This window comes from Pogonomyrmex barbatus, unplaced genomic scaffold (assembly GCF_055798465.1).
Source record: "Pogonomyrmex barbatus isolate J1 unplaced genomic scaffold, ASM5579846v1 scaffold10, whole genome shotgun sequence".
In the NCBI taxonomy this organism is placed as follows: Eukaryota; Metazoa; Arthropoda; class Insecta; order Hymenoptera; family Formicidae; genus Pogonomyrmex; species Pogonomyrmex barbatus.
In genome coordinates this window covers 1,768,445-1,791,663 of record NW_028297099.1, presented here as the reverse complement: position 1 = coordinate 1,791,663, position 23,219 = coordinate 1,768,445, and the positions used below count along the sequence as shown (strand labels likewise).

The 23,219-nt window shown below is 41.2% G+C and overlaps 1 protein-coding gene and 1 long non-coding RNA gene across 11 annotated transcripts in view; one reads left to right on the top strand and one right to left on the bottom strand.

Moving 5' to 3' along the window:
- The window catches only part of Ten-m (teneurin transmembrane protein Ten-m), a 499,088-nt gene that overhangs the window by 180,288 nt on the left and 295,581 nt on the right, over positions 1–23,219 (bottom strand). For 2 of the 10 annotated variants that reach the window (XM_089085485.1, XM_089085484.1), the window contains exon 1: positions 17,177–17,743. The exons of the other annotated variants lie outside the window; for them this stretch is intronic. Coding sequence is in view for 1 of the 2 variants with exons in the window: in XM_089085484.1 (XP_088941610.1) it covers positions 17,177–17,189 (13 nt within the window). In the remaining variant the exon portion in view is untranslated. Of the gene's footprint in view, positions 1–17,176; positions 17,744–23,219 lie in introns of those variants that run through there. 10 annotated transcript variants of the gene reach the window in all.
- On the top strand, positions 18,006–22,093 carry LOC148937860 (uncharacterized). The gene is made up of 2 exons (XR_016141444.1): positions 18,006–19,352; positions 21,327–22,093. It is a non-coding gene; the product is annotated as an uncharacterized LOC148937860 (long non-coding RNA).

Below are 23,219 nucleotides of genomic sequence, written 5' to 3'. Positions count from 1 at the left end.
GAACGCGGGGTATAGTAACGGAGTTATAAGTGCAGATTATACTGCTCGATACGCAGCTCGGTCGCTTCCGTGAGTTGGTCTAGCATTTTCTCCCCCCCCCCCTTCTCCCCCCCCCCACGGCCGGAACCATTCACCCTATAATCTTGTCGTTACCTCGTCTTCTTTTACAGCCCGCGAACGATGACATATCCCCTAGGAATATCGCGTTCTTCAGTAAGCGCGCCTCGTTCTTTAGATTCTCCGCATGAATTCCTTCCGAGACGGCTCCGAGTTATATTTGCGACTTTTGAACGTGCGATTTTCACTTCTCTTCCTTTAGCGTGTTTCCATATGTAGCGAAAGAAATGGATGCGAACGATTCTATTCAGATATTGTTCTGTTTCAATAAAAGAAATAATAATAATAATAATAATAATAAAAGCGTACTTTTTACTTTTTACTAAAAAGTATTGGATCCTCATATTTCTTTCCGTATATTATTGCAGCTGAATAGTTTAAATGCGCTTCCTTATATATTAAAAGATTAATATCATATATGCTGTCAGATTGTATAAGATCTGGTATTTAAGAAATTCAATATATTCACTCATCTTATTATAGGAGATGTAGTTCGCGGAGTTTAACAGCGCGCAGGATAATCATAGTAAAACAAAATTAATTTTCGATGTGATGGCTACGAATCTTGGCTTGGATTTAGATTATTTCCACGATTGATTTATCATCCATTAATTATACTCAGACAAATCAAATTTTCGAATCGTTCTAAAATTGACGTCGAATAAAAACGAATGAATAATAAACTGTGATTGATCGATTTGCACATTGCATGATGCTTCCACCGCGAATGGTATATCGATCTATTTCCGTTGTTTTAACAGTCTCTAATCAGGATTCATTGACCAACGACGCGGGATTCCGCATCTCTAGATAAAAATTCCGGGGCCTAAAAAGGGGTTAATTCAGAGGTTAAAGATTTCGCACGATAGAACATCCAAGTTGTACGTGCTGCCTCTCGAAAAACGCAGATGGAGTTGTCGCCAGCGGGAGGGGGGTCAGGCCTACATAGGGTCTGCATTATTTATGAACTTGCTGCACCGTTGATGAGAGCGGCTCCATTTCGCCTCTCCCTTGCTTCAGCGATGGAGAAGAACGTGCGTCGGATTGGAATCGGTATCGGACGATTCGTCGTGGAGCGGAACAAATCGCACGTGAGTAAGTTGCCGCTCGCATCTGTCGGTTCTTGTAAATAATTAAAACGTGCGTCATCCTCGTGACATACGGGAAACTTGCCAGACATATTAAGCAAGAAACGCTCGACGCTCGTTCGACTTCAGAAAGTAACAAAAATTATATTGGTTTATAAACACGCTACATTAAAAATGTCTAATTATTATATATAATAGCGCAAAGTTGCCGTTATGTGTAATTTCATATATTTATTAAACAAATTTCAATTAATAAATAAAGAATAGATTTGCTCGGAATCTGTGATGATGGAATTTCTACAAATTTGTATCTCAATTTTTTTTTTAAACGTCAAATAGAAATTTGTTTTTCTGGAGCCGCGAGTTGTCAAACGATACTGTCAGGACGATCGATTTATTACGTCAGCCAAAAGGCCACAGAAGATCGTGGAGCTATGAGTTGAAACCCTCTGCAGAGCGCACCTAATTCCACACGGGATTTGCTAATCCGGGGTTGCAGAGTCGGTCATTATTTGGTGTCGCGTGATCTCGGGGGTAAAGCAGCGCACGGGGCGTATCCCGGTACCATGGAACGCGCTGTATTTATCCCCCGATATATCACCCGAACCCCTAAATGCCCCGGAAAAGCTCGTCCGACCGAAACTAGGCGCGTATAGAGCGTCGCGGTATCATGGAGCAGAGCGCGGGATAGCATTTAGCCATAACACGGCAGTATCGATTTTTAATTCGCTTAAAAATCGCTTTAAGCTGCGATAACGATTGAAATATCTTTTGCATTAGCAGCCGTTTGTCTAATTACGGAGAAGATTAAATCGAATTGCGCGGCGCTGCACCGGCCCGTCGATACATTCAATCTCTTTGATCGCGTCATTATTAATAGCTCTTTTATCGGTATACGTTATTTAGTATTCTGTCCTTAGCTCTGTATTCCTATTCGGTCGCGTATCTCTCTTTTTATCCATGATAATTGTCTTTTGTTCGTGCAATTGAAAATTCACTATCGAACCCTATCGCAAGCAGCGAGATGGATAATCGAATAAACCAATAGAATCTAATAATTTTATGACAACTTGTGTATACGTCATAAATATTTGCTATACACATATAAATATATCTGAAAATATCGAAAAATTACAGTAATACACAACTTATTTCTTTTTCGCAATAAAAAGCTATTGAAGCTCGTTTATCTTTGCGAAATAGATATTTCGATGCTTTTTTGAAACGACGCGAGAAAAAAATTTTGAAATTGAATAGAGGACACACAGACAAGCCTCAGAAAGATATCCCTCCAGTAAGGAGAATCAAACGAAATCAAAGTTTATGTCGTCGCATTTATCGCGAAAGGAAGATTACTAGCTGACTGCTAGGGACGGTGCGAATCCCACGCGCGAGGGAATCGAGAGAGCGTAGAAGACCGTGTGTCCTCGGAGCGTGTGTCTATGTACAGGCCGATAGGTATCGATCCCGTTGACTCTATTCAGTGTGCACGACTCTCGACGGGGTGAGTTATATACCGCGGGCCGGTGCTACGGTAGAGTAACCTCCCTTGTACACGCTTGGTAGCGTGTGTGCTTGTGAAAACACCGATATCGTTATTTATGCATCGCGCCGATGGTAGGCTGTATATCTCGTCTCCCGAATGTATCTCTCTCCCTCCCTCCCCCTCTCCCTCCTCTCTCTCTCTCTCTCTCTCTCTCTCTCTCTCTCTCTCTCTCTCTTTCTCCCTTCCTCTCTCTCCCTCGCTCTCTTTCACTCTGACGCACTTGCAGTCCTTCGAAAACTGCGCCAGGGCCCGTCGGTGAAGTTACGGTTAGATTGTGGCTTTCTCGGGAATTCTCTGGATTTTTACGTGCATTCCCCCAATCCGTCGCGTCGCGGGATTCGTTTTCTCGTACTCGATGCGTTTCTCCGCTCCTCCGCGCGTTTTCGCTCCCTCGGCGATACCGTCAAGCACCGACGCGAGCACCTCTCATCTCTCTCTCCCTCTCTCTCCGTCTGTCTGTCTCTTGTCTCCGCTCTCGCAAACGGTGTCGGGGTTTAACGCTTTGCGGTTCAGATGTTTTCCGTGCTCCCCGCAACACCACGCGAATTAATCGCGCGCCGATTTGCCGGTATGCACGGTCAACATGCGTATGTACGCAGCCAGCGTACATACTGATATTTCGCAAATAGGCTAAACGCATTGTTGAACAATGCGGACGCGCGGCAAACTCCATGGCCGACAAACGCAAATCATCGCGACGCGATATTATTATATTATATTTCGGGAGTAAATGTTTTGTGATGTTAGAGGTAGTTACCGCACTTGTGCGTGTTACAATATAATCGAGCCTATCGCAAAATCTGTAATAGCTGTAGCATGCAAGAGTAAGAATACAGGCTGTCATAAACGCAATATCTCGATGTAATATCATTGGCTTTTACGTTACTTACGCACTTGATCTAAACGTGATAGCGGAGTAACGTATCAAGAATATCAAGAATAAAGAAATTACTATGCGTATCTCTATATGGATATATAACTTCATCATGAATTAAATATAAATACAATTATTCCTTTTCTGATTGTGTGAAAAGGGAGAGATGATTATTCGACAAACAGAAATTTTATTCACGGCTGATGAAACGGCTGGCTGTTCCAATGGAAGATCAACGTTAACTATACTTTTTGATACTATCAAAAAGTATACGCCATCTCTCGCCGTAGGTTATTTTGCCCCATTTCCAATCTATTCATCGGGCATTGTCACCGATTGTTCACGATCGTGCGATTCAATATCGCATTCGGTGTCTCTCCGTTAACGACCGTCAAAGTGCACCGGATACCGTCAATAGTAGACGCGAAAGTGTTAACGGGCGCGTTGCGAAAAAAAAAGTGAGAAAAAAGTGCGAGTATATTGCGATCATCAGTATAAAATGAAAAAAAAAAAAAACGCTATCCCGACAGCGGGGGATGGAAAGCGTGGCCGAATCGAATTTTTATCTCGGCATACGCGGCTTTAATTTCGCAGTCATTACCGTTATTATTTCTCCGCGTTCGACCAAACAATTTACGCGATGAATACGGCCGAGTATACAATAACGTACGGAATTAAAAAAGGGATCGACACGTATGGGCAAATATTCCCATACCGATGTTGCTGCGCCTACGTAACATCACCATCCGACCATTGGCTAATTAAAACTATTTATCCCAAATGTGTATAAAGATCCATTTTAAAATCATCATGGAATAAACGCCGATTATTTGCTCCTACATCATCCGCTTTGGCCTTTCATATCATAAACGAACAAAATTATACGCGATTAACGAAACGCCACGCGTTTTCGCCATGGCGATGCAATCCGGAGAGATGCGCTTTGAAAAACCGGAGCAGAATTCAAGAAAATCCGCTAGTGAATCTCGCGAGTAAATTTTCCTCACGCTATCAGATCCGTTTTCCAGTTTTTGCTCTCTCCGGATTCCGTCGAATCGTGAGACCTTTTTCCCCGATAATCATTCGAATGGAGGCTCTCCTCGCGGCTTTGTTCCCCGCAACGAAGGTCAGTGATTAGAGGAGTGATTCCATTTTTCCAGTTCACCCTCTACCGCCTGAGTTCTCATTATTATAAAGTCACTAACGAAGCCGAGGAAGCATCCTGCGAACCGTCCAATTTCTTTCTCTTTCTCTTTCTTAAATCTCCTCTGCTCTCTGCTTTCTCTTTTTCCATCTTTCTCCACGTCCTCAGTTTTACTCAGATTCCCTCGGTTTCCTTATCGGTCTACGGCCAACGGAACCAAATCAATTCGCTTCACAACTTGCAATCGTAAACTGAAGATCGAGGCACTTAACTGCAAAGTAGTGACGGCTTTGAAATAACTGCTTAAGTAATCATAACATGTAATATTCTGAACTTGGCTTCTGTTTGTTTATGCACCTGCTGCAAACTTTGCTCGCATACTTATAGCATATGAACAACTTGTGTGTTTCGTTGGCACGGAGGCGAGTGCTATAAATAGCTTCAGAAGTTATAGAACGTTTGGAGTTTATGATTACGAAGTGAACACTCTTTACAACACTTTGACATGTATTACGCAATAACGTCCTTTCATATATCAATCATTACAGACTACGATTAATAAGTTTCGTTATTAGAAATTATTTTTTCTTCAAATAGAGCTATTATATTATTTATTCTAAACACGTCATTCATTTAGCGAAATCACGCGATGTAATTAGAAAGTAATTACGGTAGTAAAAGAATTACAACAAAAATAACTTTTCAAGTAAATTGAAGTAAAAATTTTGAAGGGAGGAGTCTGTATTCCGGTACTTCAAGGAGTTTTCATACAATTGAGTAGATTCGATAAAGTTACCACCGGTTCGCATCCTTCGCTCACTTTCCGACGAGTTTGAATCATCGGCTTGAAACGCGGTAGTTCGAGCCATTCATTAGTGGAGAAAAGTTTTAATACCCACTTTTATCAATAACATCAATTCATTAGTTCATTACAAAAACATACTTTAAGATTATGTTTTTGGCGTTTTTATACGTAACATTCTCAGTTGTAAGAACAATGTAAAATATCAAATAAAATAATAGTAAAATAATGAACGAATATTGTTGAGAAACTATCTATCTAATTAAAACTATCTGTCTAATTAAAAGAGCCAAAATGCGTGCCAAACAGCTTACGCCGAATAAAATAGCCTGTTACTCTGGTAACAGGAAACAAAAAACAGCTTTCCGAAAGCTTTAGCTCTATTTGAACGATAATAAGAGCCATGGGCGTGACAAACTTATTCGCATGGAAACAACAAAGTCTTGAATTCGAAGCTTTCGTAACAGCCAGGAATAATAAAGACTACCCAAGGTAAATGTTTTCACGACGGGTAAGTACGTGCGCACCATGAATATGCAAATCCGCAACAAATTTCCCCTCCTCGCCTCTGCGCCCACGAAACACCTTTTTCTGGTTGCCTGATTAACACCTCGTGAAAGTAAAATCAGCGAATTAACGATTCCGACTTCCGCCATTACGCGCCCTTATCTTCAATTCAATACGTTCCGCTATAATCGATTAATTTCGTCACTTAAACCCAGTCCGGAGCGGTGCTCGCCCTTAATTCGATAGATACCCGGCAGCTGTTTTCGCTATAGTGTTTTCTATAATAACTTCCGCAACGTTACGAAGCTCTTTAGCCATATCGAAGCAATTTTATCTCTCTCGTAGCTTCTTAAGACGACGTGTTTACTTTGAAACTTTTGAACCGTACTTTTCCGCGAAGACACTTGTTTTTCGCGTAATCATTCGACGATTTTATGTCCATTTTCTACTTGCCGTCTTTCGCGTATTTCCTCAAGAAATAATAAACTATCTGAGCTCTCTCTCTCTCTCTCTCTCTCTCTCTCTCTCTCTCTCTCTCTCTCTCTCTCTCTCTTACTCACTCTTTCTCTCTCTCTTTGGAATGTAAGCTCGCCACGAAGTTTCCAACAACGTCCAGAATAACCGGGTTAAAGTAAATCCGCGATGCGCGAGCGTTTCGTTTAACCTCGTTATATCAGATTTCAAATGAGAGAAGATATTCTCGGACGGATCTTCCGTGGCAAAAATGCGCGGAGCGATATTATCAGCGACTGATATTCGCGCTTAGTTCGGAACCAGCTTCGCCAAGGCTCTGCGGATAAGGCTTTGTAAAAACTTTCAACTTCGCGCCGACGTTTCAGCGTGTTTTATCGTCGCTCGACGTTAAAATAAAGTGACCGCGACGCGAAGCTCTCGCCTGCCGCTCTTTCAGCCATCCTCCTTTTTCCGTCCCCGTCGGTCCATCTCGCCGCACAGAGTTTCGCTCTTGCTCCGGGCTCCGCGTACACGGTCTGGGATATTGTTTTAGGGATGGCGTTCGAGCATCAACTGAAAATAGACCTGCCGTCGTGACACGCGTGCGTCTCATCCCTCTCTTTGCACCGTCGCCTTCGCACCCGCAGCCACCCTCGACGTACCGCTCTCGGCCAACGTCCCTCCCGGCCAACGTTTCTCCCTTTCCCTTTCGGTTCATCGACGCGAGTGCAACCCCTGCCTTTCGCGGCATTTTTATGGCAATACTAAATTTCGATGGTTGCGTGAAACGAAACGATATCAGGGGGTGGTCCCCACTAGCCAGTGATACCGACTGTCTATTGTCGTTCGAGCTATCAGTAAACCGCGCGTTTCGCGAACTAAACCAAGAGAGATTACCCATCTCGTTCTCCAATCCGTCGGCGTTTTTTTTTTTTTTTTTTTTCGTTTTCGTTTTACTGCCGACTGATATCGCGCTGCCGAGATAAAACACGTACATTCAAGATACTAGAAAGTATCTTGCTATCTATGGATAAATTCGGTTGGCCCATATTTATGACATGAAGGCACTGATAATACGAGTCTAATAATGATGTACCGAAGACTAAAATTAAATTAGAATAGATTAATGCATACTTCATCACAGTTATTATCATAGTTTAGAATGTAAATTTTGCCTGCAGCGGAATATCGATCACTTTGATAACCCTAGCTAGACAAAGAAAAAAATATTGTGGAAAAGTTCCACTTCAATTCTCTATTTATATTAATCAATCTCTACTTATATTAAATTGTTATACAATATTTTACTATTTTCTTCGATTAATATATCAGTTAATTCAAGTAAGATAAGATATAGATAATTTTATTTGTACATCGAAATTTAATCGAAGATATAAATTGTGAAGGAGATATCTTGAACGTCTCAACATAGCTAATCAAAAATGTTTTAATTTTTTTTTTATTTTTAAAATAATAATAATATATTTAATAATAAACAAAAATTTTGTACAAAGTATATTTTATATCTTTACACGAATAGACATTATTGATGGCAATTATTGTTCTGATTTCACAAAGTTTCTCCCTTCAGAAAATTTGACCGTGTAGGGATGCCAAGGGTGGCCCTGCCGGAAGTGACGCCTAACAACGAGGAGGAAGGAACCTCCTCGTTTTCCCGGTCGCTGCAAAACACGACAGAGATTTATTAAACTCCCCCGAGAGACGGAAAAGAGCTGAACGAGGAGCGGCGGGCAAACAATAAATTTAGGTTTAAGAAAACAGGATACGACGGTTGAAGGGGGATGACCGCGGAACACTTTAATTCGAAGACACCGCCCTCTGCAGACTACGTTCAGGTTGATTTGTAAATTGAAAATAATTTTAAACTATTTGTTATTTTACCGTGTACTATGTGGCGCATTGGTTACGAAGTGATCAAAACGAAAATCTTGTTGAACATTGTCGCCTTCGGAGTAATTCTAAACCACAACTGTTTGATAAAAAAAAAAAAATAAATAAAAAATATTTATGAAAGATTCACGAACGGGAATTTTATTGCCAACAAGGGATCTCTCTCGTCATCGGATTTTCATACAGTGATATATCGAATAAATATGAAAAGTCTCTAAGTCTTTTCAAATACGACATTTCTATCTTATTTTTAATTTTAATGTGTGATTTAATACTTATATTTTTCTATAGATAATTTTTTGAAATGTTTACAAATGATCTTTTTTAATGCAATATATTTTTTTAATAATATCAAACAATCAGATCGATGTAAAAAAAAAAAAAAAAATAAACGATAGACTCAATTTATCAAATCTGTTCGTTCTAGATAATCTGGCATCAATAATTCAGTAGATAGTTAAAAAAGATTTATGTGGCGTGAAATGACACGATTTGTAATATACGTAAAAATGATTCGAACACTTTTGAACGAACGCGCGTTTGCACGTTGACTTCCGTAGAGAATATAATATTTTGCAGCAGGAAATGTGACAGAAAACGTATAACATCGATTGCGAACGGCGCAACTCGATGTAACGCGCCATCGCCTTTCGTTGTTGCCGTACATTTCCATTATTGCGCACTTAAACGTGCCGAAACAGAAAATTCGAAAAATTCAATATTATCGTATTGGTACATTTCGTGCCTATCGGAAATATGAAAAGCATATATCTGTGCCGACACGAATTTTATTGTACTACCTGCTGCGCGAGTAAAAATAGTTTGTCGCGAATCACTGCAGTGAAATGTACAATGTATCGAATTCCAATTACTCAACATGCTGCAAGCGAGTTTTTATCTCTCTCAATGCAAAACTTTACCTTTCACCATTGAAATTCGTATCATGCTTTAAAATTTAATTGTGTCTTTATATTGAAATGAATATTCTATATTAAAGCAAAACGAGATGCATTGAATGCAAGTAGTTCATCGGCTTACGCATTTACAAATAATTTTTCGAGTATAATGGTCTTATGTTTCAAAATTAATCACTTATTTGAGCGAGCACGAATCGCCATTCTATTTTTACATTTAAACTCGTAAGCAACACATACCATCTTAAATATGTACAATTCGCAAACATTTTAATTCCTGTTTAATTTCAAAGTATTGTTAAATACATCTTGAATAATTTATACGGAATACTTAACGAAATGATATTTCTTATTCATATTACCTGTACAACCAATGATTTTGTCTTTCCAATAAAACGCAAATAACATTGTTAATATTGATCTTTCGTTAACACCTCTACCACCACTGCACTTTACTTTTTGAATTATTAGATTATTAACATTTATTACATTATAATGTGTCGAATGAATTATAATCTGATGTTATTACACAACGTTACAAGCATTTTTCGTAAATGCTGACACATCGCCGTGCATTATCACGCCGTGCATTCCTCTTTTCGTAAATGTGGTGCGGCTACCCACTGACAATGCCTGCACGTAGAAGGTACCGCGCGCGTGCACGGAAATTCAAGCACTCTCTCTCTCTCTCTCTCTCTCTCTCTCTCTCTCTCTCTCTCTCTCTCTCTCTCTCTTACTACCGCGACGGAGCACCTTTAAGGCAGCGTCTGCGAGCGAGGAACATTCCCGGTGCATCGGCCGCGATAAGGATCGCCAGAGGTTACCGGCGATGGTCCGTTCTAATTAATCAGCGATTCGTTAAAACCGTCTCCACAGGTCGATAACGCTCTACCGGGTTTGCGTTCGCCATCAGAACCCCGAAGGACCAGGGAGACAAGAGAGACGACAGGGGAGGAGGGCGACAGAGGGTGGGTGGCAAATCAGAGAGGGTGGCCCGGGAGACAGTGGAGGGTGCTGGAAGAGAAGAGAGGATCTGGCCGGAGGGCGTAGCACGGGTTGCGCCGGGCTATACATTACGAGCTTTAGTAGGGTTTAGCCGTCGCTATATACCGTGTCGCGGTCACCATTCCGGACCACCTATACGCACGACAAGCGTGCGTGTCGTGCGTGAACGTATACACGTGCGAGGGCGAGCGCGAGCGCGCGTGTAATCCCGCGTGGAGTCGACGATACATGCGTAGAGCGTCAGCGCACGCGTGTATGTGTCTACCGCTCGACCTCTAAGTGCGTGTCGAGGTGTGCGTAAGCACGTTTCTCACGCACGTCCTCGTGTGCGTGCCACATAGCGAGACACACAGTGTGCTTGGCGGAGAATATACGGTGTGTGCGAGGAGGCCCGGTTTCGCTCACGGAGACCGCGTAGTAGTCTCCGTGACACTCGACCTCAATGCCCGCGATAATGTCGATCAGCTCTATCGCGCACTTTGACGATTGCCCGCACCAGATTCCACCGTATCATTCGTTCGTCTTACGACGACTATGACGACTGTGTGCTTTACATAAAGAAATTAAAATTGATGGCTAAAAAGTAAATCCAATATTTATATAGAACAATCTTGTATAAGTCGCGTTGGTATGTGCTGCGATATTTGTGGCCCGATAAACTACGTCTACGTTTGGTGATTTTACGAGCGGGAATTTATAGAATCCGTGTGTACACATACACAAGGATGTCTAATTACAATTATTGCGTGCCGCCTGTGCACGTTGCAGCGCGGGCTTTTTGTGTACGCGTAAAAATAACTCCGTTGCGAATCGCGAATAAGGAGGCGAGCGAACGAAAACGTGGGCAATCCGCTGTAACGCATGTTTAGACATTATGTAGGGATAGCGTAAGTGCGAGTCGTAATGAAAACTTTCGCATAGAAAACATAGTTAATGCTTCACAAGTTTACAAGTTTAAAGAACTTTCCCGCTCTTCATGGAGTTAACTTTGCGACAATTCGATAAGGCGTTCATATTTACGGAGAGATGAAAAGATGATTTGATTATTTACACACATATATTCGTATCATATCCTTGTTTTCATCTTTGCCAAATCAAGGCTACATGCGATTCAATAGATTATGCGCGAAAATGCAGTTCACTAATTTAATTTTAGATAATAAGATTTAAAAATTTAAATATTTAATCTAACTCAATTTCTTAATGATCTAAAATTTGAAATTTGATTTGAAGAATTTTTAATCGGGACATACATATGTCTAATAATAATGGACAATCAAATATCGTAGAATGATCTAATTTTATTTAAGAATTATAAAGAATAATAGATGATCTAAAAGATGTATTACTAAAATATAGGACATATGTTGTTATGGCAAATATATAAATGTATATTTACAATAAAAACGAACTATTTGTATTCATATATAATATTCAATAATTCATATATTATATTCAATAATTCAACAAAGAAATGAAATAATGTTTTTATTGTAATTATCATTCTATTCATAAAATTCAATTTAATTAATTATAATAAGATAATTTTACACAGTACACGGTACATAAGTTTTCTAAATTAAAAATGGTATTTTAATTCAGACTAATATTAAGAGCAACATGCATTCGGCATATCTGACAATTGGATATATCGTATGAAAATGAACTAAAGAAAAAAAGAATACATTTTCATATAAGTAAAATAGCGCATTTTCAAAACTTGTACAAACAAATATTATCTAGAAAAGTGATGACCACAGTTTGTTATTGTCTACCGTTCGCATCATTTTCTGCGTAATTTGGAATACACGCATTCAAGAAGTCACGTTTGAAGCTCACATATCTCGTCTGACGACAGGTGTTGCTTTTCGCGCTTTTAACAAATTAAAGTGGACGGACAAAGAGAGACGTTTTTCTGGGACTAAAAGAACCCGTAGGGACGAATGGTAAGGGTATGCAGCAGCAGAAAAGAGATGTACCGATGGAAAAGCGGAGATGGAGGCGAGCAGATTGGTGCTAGGCGAAAAGGAGGGAGAGGCGACGCATAAAGAGAAGCGTCGAGACGTCAGGCGTTTCTCGCTTGCACGGCTTCGTAGAACCACCTTGCTATTATACTGATTACATTTTCAAATGCGCCTACCCGGGATGTTCTATACCCCAGCTCTTCCTCCCGACTCTTTCTTCGCCTTCCGTTTCTCGCCTCTCGTCTTTCACCGCTCCAACAACATCTACGATCCGACATGTTCTATCTATTTTTTCGCGTCTCTACGGATTTTATGACACTTTCGTCGCTCTTTCTCCCACGGCGACATATTTCAAGAAAACCCTCCCTGGCCCCTTTATCTTTCTCAGGCGTGATGTAAGCGCGACTTTCACGCACGGATGCGGAATGGGCGATTCGGGAACTCACGAGGAAATTTCAGCGAGTTCCGCGTCCACTTCCACATTTGAGCTTTGTGCGCGCATCGACATGCGGAGAGTATCTGAATTTCTAAAAAGGCACGCGGCGGTCGCTGCCGAGACTCGCTCACAATGCGCCGGTAAATCACCCGGGCGCAAGACAAAAGGTAGAATTCAACGGGAAAAAAGTCGGTCACTGCAACGACGTACTGTGAAACGCAAAGGGGCCTTGGGTTTGCTCGACTGATCGATTTCGAATGAATATTTACGACGACCCATGCAACCACCTCTTTTTGACGCGCCGATTAGTTCTAAGGAAGAGGTGCGAATAACAATAAGTTCGCGCGGCAAGCCGTGCGATAAACTCGGCATTTGCATGCGCGGACTTTGTCCTCTCGCGCACACGAGCTTATGGAAATTATGGAAATCATTTGACCGATAATATCACCAGCAGTAAATAGCGAGTGACGAAGAAAGTAACGCGGAGCTTAATACAATAGAGAGTTCGCAAAGTTATCGTGCTACATACGCCATGCTCCGGGAGATATTCGCGAGCGCACATCCGGTCCGCGTGATAACGCGACATCAATCATGGCGATAACGAACGCATGAGGAATCGGCCTGTCTACAAAATATCCCGCGCAACGACCAACGACCGAACGCGAATAAAACCGACGAGTGTTACAACGCGGAGAACGCGTAATGCCAGCGTATGCCGATTATATTTGCATGTCAATGGTATCGGCGACATTAGGTCATCGACCGACGACGAGTTAAGTATTTTTAATAGCCGTCCCGACCAAAGGAGCTCTAGTCTCTCACTGGCATTCACTGAACCGTTCGTCAAGTGCAATTGATCGCCGTTGTACCGAGAAGTTAATCGTTCGTAGTCATTCGTTGTCGACTGGACAGAGAAATAGATTTGATCATCTTAAGATCAATGAACCTACTCTACCACTAAGTCATATTTGATGTACTTACGAAAAAAATCTTACACGTGTATGCAAAATTTATTTGATCCGACGAAAAGAAATAAATTTATTTCACCGATTCTCATCTTAAAACAACTTATTTCCGAGCGCGATTAAACAGCCAAAGAATGATATTTAAATGCGTATATAGAAATATATTATCATTACTCACTTACTATTTTAATAATACAATGATGTTGAAGGAAGTAACGGAACGGAAAGTATCATAGACGTCCTACAAGATAGAGTTCTTCGGTCAAAAGGTCTTTTCTAAGAATCTTTCTAACGAGATGCCGGGACGGCAGGATCGGCGATGCAATTCTAAATGCGCGCGGTGACTGCAATGCCGTTCAGCAATTTCCTCGGTGCGCTGTCCATTACGACTTTCGAGGGACAATGAGACTTTATGGACAATTCCCCTCTCCCCCTGGTCTTATCCCCCTTGTAGTTCCCTACGTGACACCAGCCCTAATGGTATGCCTGGAGGTCGACACACCCTACACCATCAACGTACGCCGACGCGACTTTGCCTTTCTAGTTTATGCAACGTGCACGTTGAGACATGTGTCATTATTTTCGCACAACTATCCTCCTAGTTACCAACGGCACGTGCAACGTGCCGCTACTCGAACGTGCCGGCGAGATAATACATGTTGCATTTGTTTTCGTTAAAACGCTGACAAAACGCTGCTTCTCAACATGGCGACCCTTTAATCTTCATTCACGCCGTCTCGTTTGGGATAACCTCGTTTTCTCGCGACGACGGCCCTCTCCCTTTTATCGCCACGTGTTGCACTCTATCGTGAATACCAAATATCTCTCTAACTCTAGGTATTATTAATTAACGTTCTAACATTTGACATTGATAAAATTAAAAAACGCGGATCATCATTCGCGAATGATACCTAATAAAAACATGCATTGAAGTAAAAAATGTAAACTAGAGTTCTCGTTACGAAACATGTTAATTTGTTTCAACGCATATATAATAATAATATTAATAATTAATTAAGTAATTAATATTTTAATAGGCTATCATGCGATTGCTCTATCTACACAAATACGCCTAGAAAACAAATGTGGTAATATTCATTATCGTATGAATGGTAGATTTTTCTCTATTATTTCTCGACGCGTAATAAATATTCATTCGTCTTTATTGTGCCCATGTATTCGGTGCTGTGTCCGCGATAATATTACCATCGTTAATTATAATTTGATTCAATTTCCTCGTTTATAACAATATCCTCGTTAATCTGCATCATATTTTCACTTTTAATCCCGTATCGAGTACTGTCAACGTTCACGCGTTGCTGATTCTATATTATCGATCATCGTATAATAATCATGTATAATTGGTAAATTACTTGTTAAGCGACCAGAAAATTATGCCGATCCAATATGAAAATCGAGATCATAAATACTATAACTTGTTACATATTATACGCTTCGGGATTTTCCGGCTTTAGCCTGCACGTAAGGGATTAAGTGGCGTGGAAAATTACCATCCATCCCCCCTTCCCTGCGATCAGATTTGCAACTTAAACGAGTTAAATGACAAACTAAAATGTTAATATACCATCAAGAATGAACATCAATAGCAATCAAATTTCATACATCACGCCGCTTTGACACATAAATACATAATGACACATTCTTTTATCGAGTGATAATTATTGCCGGTTTATCATTATGTGTCCAATTTATTTATTGCAAAAGTTAGCAGCACCATATTATTCGATATTACATGCTGCCTTCGACTGCAACTTATATAAATTATTTTCACAATAAGCTCTTTACATGATATGCGTCATATAATAATACAAGGAAAATAGTTAACCTAATTTTTTTGTCCGCTCCTCACATTAGAGTTTTGAGTGTTGAAATATGTTTGTATTATATTAACATTACTGCGGTGCGACGAAAAATACCTTTTGCCGCGGGGGACCGATGTTTTCGAAACACATTGAAGCACCTGTTTCGATCTCGCGTAAAATATCACCACACTGTCAGTCCTTTCTGTACATATGAACGTCAATATGTACACAAGATACTTCATCCAAAAAAGCTCTCTCCAGTTTACTTTAGTTAATCAATTGTTAAAATTGTTAAAAATATATTTCAAAGAATCTAATTATTCATTTCATGAAAAAGCGTTATTTCGTGACTGTACTTTCGGGAGATAAAAACGGTATTTCCATTTCGACCAAAAATATTCTCTTTATCAGCTAGCAGCAATTTCAAGAGTAATTTATAAAAAACTTTGCGTGAGATTGGAATAATGCGTGTGGCAAATGTATCTAAGAAATGTCCAGAACGCGAGCTTTCGTTGAAAACCTCAAATGGAAGAGAAAAACGACATCCTCGTTATTCTTCAAAAGACGCTGCAATCAATCTCTATTCCGAAGCGAGGTTTCGAGCATTATCGTGTATATCGCGTGTGGAACTCACGAAAACGACGGAATAATCTCGAGTGAGCAACTCATAGGAATCTATCCGCTCGACATTTACGAGTAAAGCGGAGGCTTTTTTGGAGCAAACGGTTTACATTCTCGTGTCAGTAAACCTAGAAATTGATGGCATTACTCGAAAAAAGTCGATATTTTCCTAACACGTTTAAAAACTGAGATAGTTTTCAAATTATTATAGTTTTCATATGCATATCTTATAAATAAACTATCTCTTTCAAATGAACAAAATATAAACTTGAGATATCTACAAATTTATATTTCTCTATTTAATGCTGTAAAATTAATAGATACATCTAATCGTTGAAAAATACATCGTTGCAAAATCGCCTAAACTGAACTTAAAAACTAGAAATCGCAATCTATCAGCACTAGGGACACAATTTCAACATATCAATAGCGATAGGAAACACTCTATTCCCGTTCGTTACACGTCTGTGTAAAAGCAGAAATAAAAGAAATAAGATTATTTTTTGTTTTTTTTTTAGTGCAGCACGAATGCGTGCCGACTCGCAGCATCCGTTGCAGTTTCGAAACAAAATATCGTCTACGCGTGGAACGCGGAGTGACAAGATCGGAGGAAATTGATGATTTTTTTAAATCGAATCGAAGCATCGGCCGAGGCAAGCTTATCTCCCTACGCAAGATTTACATTCTGACGTGCAAGTGCATCGATCCCCACCTACATGCCTATCTCGATGGCGAAACAACAATGGCATGATATCCATCTCTCTGATAGTGGATCGCATACCCCTGACGTGCAATTCGGAGCACCTCTTTCACGTTCGGTGCAGCGGCCGTTCACAAACGTTGGGCGTGGTGGGGAGACGAGCAGCGCGCCCCGAAGGGCACGCGACCGATCGCGGGGGCAGGTAAAAGAAGTGAAGGGAGGAAAGAATTGGACCACAAATGGAAGCACGATAGCACGCGTAGCGATTATTAGAAGTGGGATCTTGGCCGATTCCCGAACACCCACCTGGCTGGTACATCTACGGTCCTCTATGCCTATCGGTCGTACGGTTGCCTCTACCATTGCACACGAGCACTGCACGACACTCTTAAATCACCATCATCTTCGCCACTGATCCCCCCGCTGGAAACCAATCTCTCCTTCCAAGCCAGTTAGCTCCAGATGGACCAATCAACGAGCGGCGCGGCACAGCGATCGGTCGGCCGGTCGGTCGGTCGGTCGGATGATCATAAGGAAACGCCGCAGTACCGGTACCGCATTCGCGGCTCCAGGTAGAGAAAGAGAGAAAGAGGGCCTGCTCCAAAGGTAGAGAACACTGCACTATTGTCTGCTGGTCCGGTGTCGATACCGGTTCCGCGTTCCTTCCGGAAGCTCTCGAGTGACGGCTCGGAACTCAGGGTGGAACGACCTGGCACGCGGCTCGAGTAGAGTTCGGAAAGTAGAGGTGGTAGAGTCTGTCGACCGAGTCCACCCGACTGCACCCACCTCGGGACGCGAGGGCGCAGACCGCTGCTATACGCGACACGGACAAATCTACGGTGACACTGGGGGCGCGCGAGATCGACGTTCGCGGTTCCGGGGCTGGCAGTGCACTGACTCCGGCCTCCTCGTTCGACCCGACAATCCGCGGCTCTGACTCCCACGCGGCGCATGCGTAGCTCAACATGGCTACGTTGCGCCGTCGTCGTCGACGACGACGTCGTCGTCCTCGTCCTCGTCCTCGTCGTCGTCGTCGTCATCGTCATCGTCGTCGACGTCGTCGTCCTCGTCGTCGTTCTCGTCGTCGTCCTCGACGTCGTCGTCATCTTCATGCCCGTCACCCCTCTAGCTTACTCTATCCCTCTTCCCATTGTGATTCCCTCTGTACGACCATGTAGTACTGTACGCGCGCGCGCGCGTGTGTGTGTGTGTGTGTGTGTGTGTGTGTGTGTGTGTGTGTATGTGGGGCCGGTACACACGCAATCCGCTGTTGTGCTTCATCCCCCAAATCGGCACCCTCCGAGAGAGAGAGAGAGAGAGAGAGAGAGAGAGAGAGAGAGAGAGAAAGATAGAGAAAGAGAAAGGGCTTCTGCCCCAGCGACAGCACCCTCGCTTCCGCAAAAAGGGTGAGACGGCATATCGGCGGTTCTCGCACTCTCTTCATGTAAGAATAAGACTAGGAACGCTGCAGGTGGTTCGCACGGTGGGCGATTGCCGGCATGCGCCCTTCTTTGGCGTACGCGATTATCGAGTGTCGAATGAGTTCACGTGATCGAGCACTTAGTCATGGACTGTTCCCCGTAGCGTACGAGCGCATGACTTCTACAGGTCATGAATGAGATTAGGGTTAACTGCGGCGATTATGTAACGCATCGATGTAAATTTCTCCTCGGCACTGCCTTGACCGTTCTAAATACAGGCTTCGTAGTTCTATACAAATTGAATTAGTTGAACGCAATGTATCCCGTATCCAATTAAACTGTTTTTATATAGTAGTTTATTTTTAATTGGACGAGTGCTTTTGAATAACAAAAATAAATTTGTTTCATAGAATTAAAAAAAATAAGAGCTCTATTTACATTGTTTTACATTATTTACTAGTAGATTTGATATCTGATTCAAATTTTTTTAAATTTCGTTAAATTCAATTCAGATATATAGCGCTCATTGATATAATATTATAAATATACATCAAGTTCCTAGAGATAAAGATATTTAATCATAATCGTTGTTTTCAAAGTGTAACGGCTATTTATGTGTTGACAATGTCATAAAAGATCGAAGTGATATCGTTAGAGATATTTCGTAATGTCAGTAGATAGAATAGTTTCGTAATACTGTCTAGAAACATCTGCCCTACTAAAATGTACATTTATAAATTGGACTAAAGCGGATCTTATAGCTCGATCACGAAGAAAGTGTACGTAGACAAAAAGTGGTAGTTGCGAATGACAACTGAGAATTTTCGCAACGATCGATGCGAATATAGCACGTATCAGCATGAATAAGTTATAAGTTCCTAGAGCTTCGTATGATGCTTCATATGATGCATCGTTCTTGTTTCCCTCTTTCTGTCTTAGCACCGCTGTGCAAACGGCTACTACGAGGCTCAACTGAAGTCGCGAGTCTCGAAACGAATCTGGCATCGGCTCAAAAATATCCGGGTGGTCGTTCGGATCCCACGAAGAAAGGATTTCCTTGGGTACGTTCCAACGCTTTGGACAAGCGCAACGGGCTCTTCCGACATGTGCGAAATCAGAATTACGCGCTATACCTACCGAGAGATAGGAAGAGATAAGAAAAAATACGTCTAGAAAAAATTTCACGTGAAATCTATCGATGTTACAAGCGTGACGCATTGTCTATGATCTCGTTAACGATAAAGGAAAGAGGTGGTAACGTAGCTCGACTCATGTTGTCGGAGATAAATTAGTAGACGGTTCAGAGATACGCAAGATACGCGCGCGCACGGTAGATTGGTTTTAGAATTGGCGAAGTAAACGCGCATAGTATCCTCTAAATTAAAGCATGCTGTTAATCCCACGTGATGTGCTATTCCGTTTTCATCTTATCTAAGTTCCGCGTAATAAAATTTAGAATAGCAAATGAAGTTTTACCTTGCTCTCGCGCAATATAATCCAATAAGCGAAATGTTGGTAAGACAGTAGATATCTCTAAAATTGTATACAAACAAGATAATCGTGTACAACTTACAGAGCTATTTCAATCACTAAATATCCCATATCTAGTTCTCAATCCTAGCGAATGATTTACGATGATCAAACAACGATGATTAACTATCAACTTATTTTATTTCATTTCAAAATATTCGATTATCTTTCTTATATAGAATTTATAGTTACGATAAGGAACACTTGTAACTAGTTTTGAGCGATACTTGAAAATATGATTTCTTCGCGAAGAAAACATTTTTATGAAACCTTCACAATTTGCAGATACTCGTTAATTTGCAAAATAAATTTAGAAAGATCTTTCTACTTTTATCTGCAATCGCATTAACTTCATTCAAGATAATAACAGTAATATCGTTAAATTTCCTCACAAGTAAAATTCTGTTTTAACGATCTAAGAGAATAAAATTATTTATTTGTGCTTGTTTTAAAAATCATACCGAGCGATCTTATCACGGCTGATACTAAAAATAGTGTAAAGATATTATCGAAATAGCAGCTTTATTATTTCTTATGCTAATCTATTTTTTTCTCTTTCAAGGAAAAAATTTATTTAGTTACTAAAAAGGATCAATGCTGCTTTTAGAAATTTTACGTTTCAGTGCTTTGCTGAAAATTACCTTTGCTTCTAATCTGAGAAAATTCTCAACTCGATGTAACTCTGAAAAGCGACGGAATGTACCGCCCGGAAAGTATACTTAAGTTCCAATTAAGTGCAAGCCAGCAAAGGCTAAGCAAGCGTGAAGAGACCCAGTTTGCCCCCCCCTCCCCTTCCACCCCCATCTTAAAAGTACATCTCGGTTCTTCGCACCTCCGGTATCGACCCCGGAAAGCGGAACCGGTGATGGTGGAGCGTCGCTTACTGTAATCCTTAATTGGTCCGCGTGATTCATTCGGTCCATTCATTGTAACTAAACTGCTCTTCGAAGGAAGGCCGTCCTCGCCTTCGGCAACAGAACGGAAAACGCGTTAGATATCTCTCCTCTATTCCTCCCTCTTTCGTCCCATGTCCTTTCCTGTCTCTCGTGCTGGTTCTATCCCCGTTTCTCTCTTTCCCCCATTCAATCTTAGTTACACGAGATACCACCACGACGTTCTACGGTAGCCTGTCTGGCTGCCGTTATAACGTTAAATCAGATAAACAAACGCGGTCTTAACTCCGTCTGACATAATCAGCTATTCAGGTTTAGTGTGAGAGAGAGAGAGAGAGAGAGAGAGAGAGAGAGAGAGAGAGAAACGAGCAACAAGGAAAGCCGATGACGAGTGACACAAAAAAGAGATGATATCACGACCAAATAAAAAAATTACTTTTTCCAAATCTCCAAAGTGACAGACGGGACGAAACAATTTTATTTAAAAACATATGTGTTCTTTTTTTAATCCATAAAAACTTGATTAAAATAGAATTCTTTTAATACGTTATTATTTATTTAATTACGTTTCCGGTTTTCGATTTGATCACTAAAAATTATTAACTCTTATAGATCGCCATCCGTGTATGAAAGATAATCGTTGAAGCATGCTGTAAAAGCGCGAGCAGAGATGTCGAAGCACGATTGGCCTCGTTCTCGGCTGTGTGAATCCATGAGGGAAGCCCGGTAAGGTCATCCGAGGATGATGTCCCGAAGAGAGGAACGATGATTGTCCGGATCAGAAGAAGCACGAGGAAAAGGGTGCGTCCTGCGGGTCCTGTTCGGGCGGATATTATTACGAGACTCTGCGTGTTCCCCGTTCCGCCACGTACGTGCGACGACATTCGCACGATGACGACGAGGACGAAGATTACCCACTTTTCTACGGTCGCACGTCCCCTTGAACCTCGTTATTTCAAGAATGCGAGTTACTTTGGGGTCGAATGGAGAGATCGCTGTCTCGTTACCGATTATTCGACGGGTCGCGTGGAATCCTACGCTTTCTTATTCCCGTAGGACCAATAAATAAATAAAAAAAAAGTGCAAAGAGTGATAAAAAAATTATCATGCAACGTAATGTAATATTAAAACAATTATTCTCCGGTGAAAATGCGTTAATTTATGATTTGCAAGCATCAAATTCGTTGCATTGATTGTGTGTTGATGTTATTAAATTTCCGGTAGCAATTATCATAATTACTATTGCTGTACTTTAACTTTATAGAGATATATTATTACAGAAAATAATTTACTTGATTAATATTTAGTTCAGTTTGTTTAGGTTTTATTATATGTGGGCAAATGTATGCATTAAAATCATTTAGATATTTCATATTTAATTGAACAGTTAATATTCGATATTAATATCAATTTAAATATTTTATATGTGCGATTACTTTTATCAAGCCGATTTAGAAACACAGAGAATACAATCAACGTTGGTTTCAAAATGTGCGATATACGAAATAATAGAATTCCAGTTACGGTTTGAATTTTCGATGGACCTTTCGTCGGCTACCGAATTCGAATCGTCAAACCGTATCCAAATTTAATTTGACCATTTACCAAGTTACGATCATACCATTCGATTCAATGCGGCGGCTTATTGTTCTCCGATGGAATCTTACGGGCATAAAATTTAGCTTCTACCGCTGCATCAAAATACAGTTTCGACCTCTTTTGGAAATACAGAGAAAATTCCTTCCTCACTCTCTCGTCTATCTTACATTCTCCATTCTCCCTCGACCATCGTGGCCACCCCATCGTCGTTCCAACTTTCCGGTTCCCTTGCGAGAAGCAAACTCAACGTGTGTAGCTCCCACGTAACACCGCGAAAGTCGAAAGGCAGAAGAAAAAGAAGAATGATTTCCGGGCGCGCGCCTAACCGGAAATACTCAACGACGAAGATCTAAGATTCGCGAAGGGGTTTCGTGGAAGGATGAATAATAACGTTTGAAATTCGAGATGCGGAATAAAACGATGTCGCGGACGAAAGGCACGTCGTCAAAAAAGAGGGGTAGGCGTTCCTGGCGGATGATACCGGTAGCAGGAGGGAGAGAGGGGGGGGGAGATTGAAGGTAGGGTAGATAGAATCCTGCAGGAAGAGAGAGGATATCTTCGCGTGTGTAGTCGACGGCAAAGCGAAAGGATGCAAGTGGGAACGCCAAGAAGGCAGGAAGGAAAGAACGAAAGCTCCTAGGCTTCGTTCAATAAAATAGAATATCTAATAAGGGACAAAAATGCAGTCAAGAAAAGAATGGAGGGCGCGGGCAAAGAAGGCGGATAGTTCGTTCGGTTGAGCGCGAGAAGAGACGTGAGTTCGAGGCCTTCGCTCTGTACCTCTTATCCCTCTCCTTGAAGTATCTAGAAAGATCGGAAAAGAGAACTGATCCACGAAAGAGTCAGAGATGGTCCAATGTATAAAACGAAGACCTTTGAATGAGAAGAAAGGAAGAAGGTGGGATA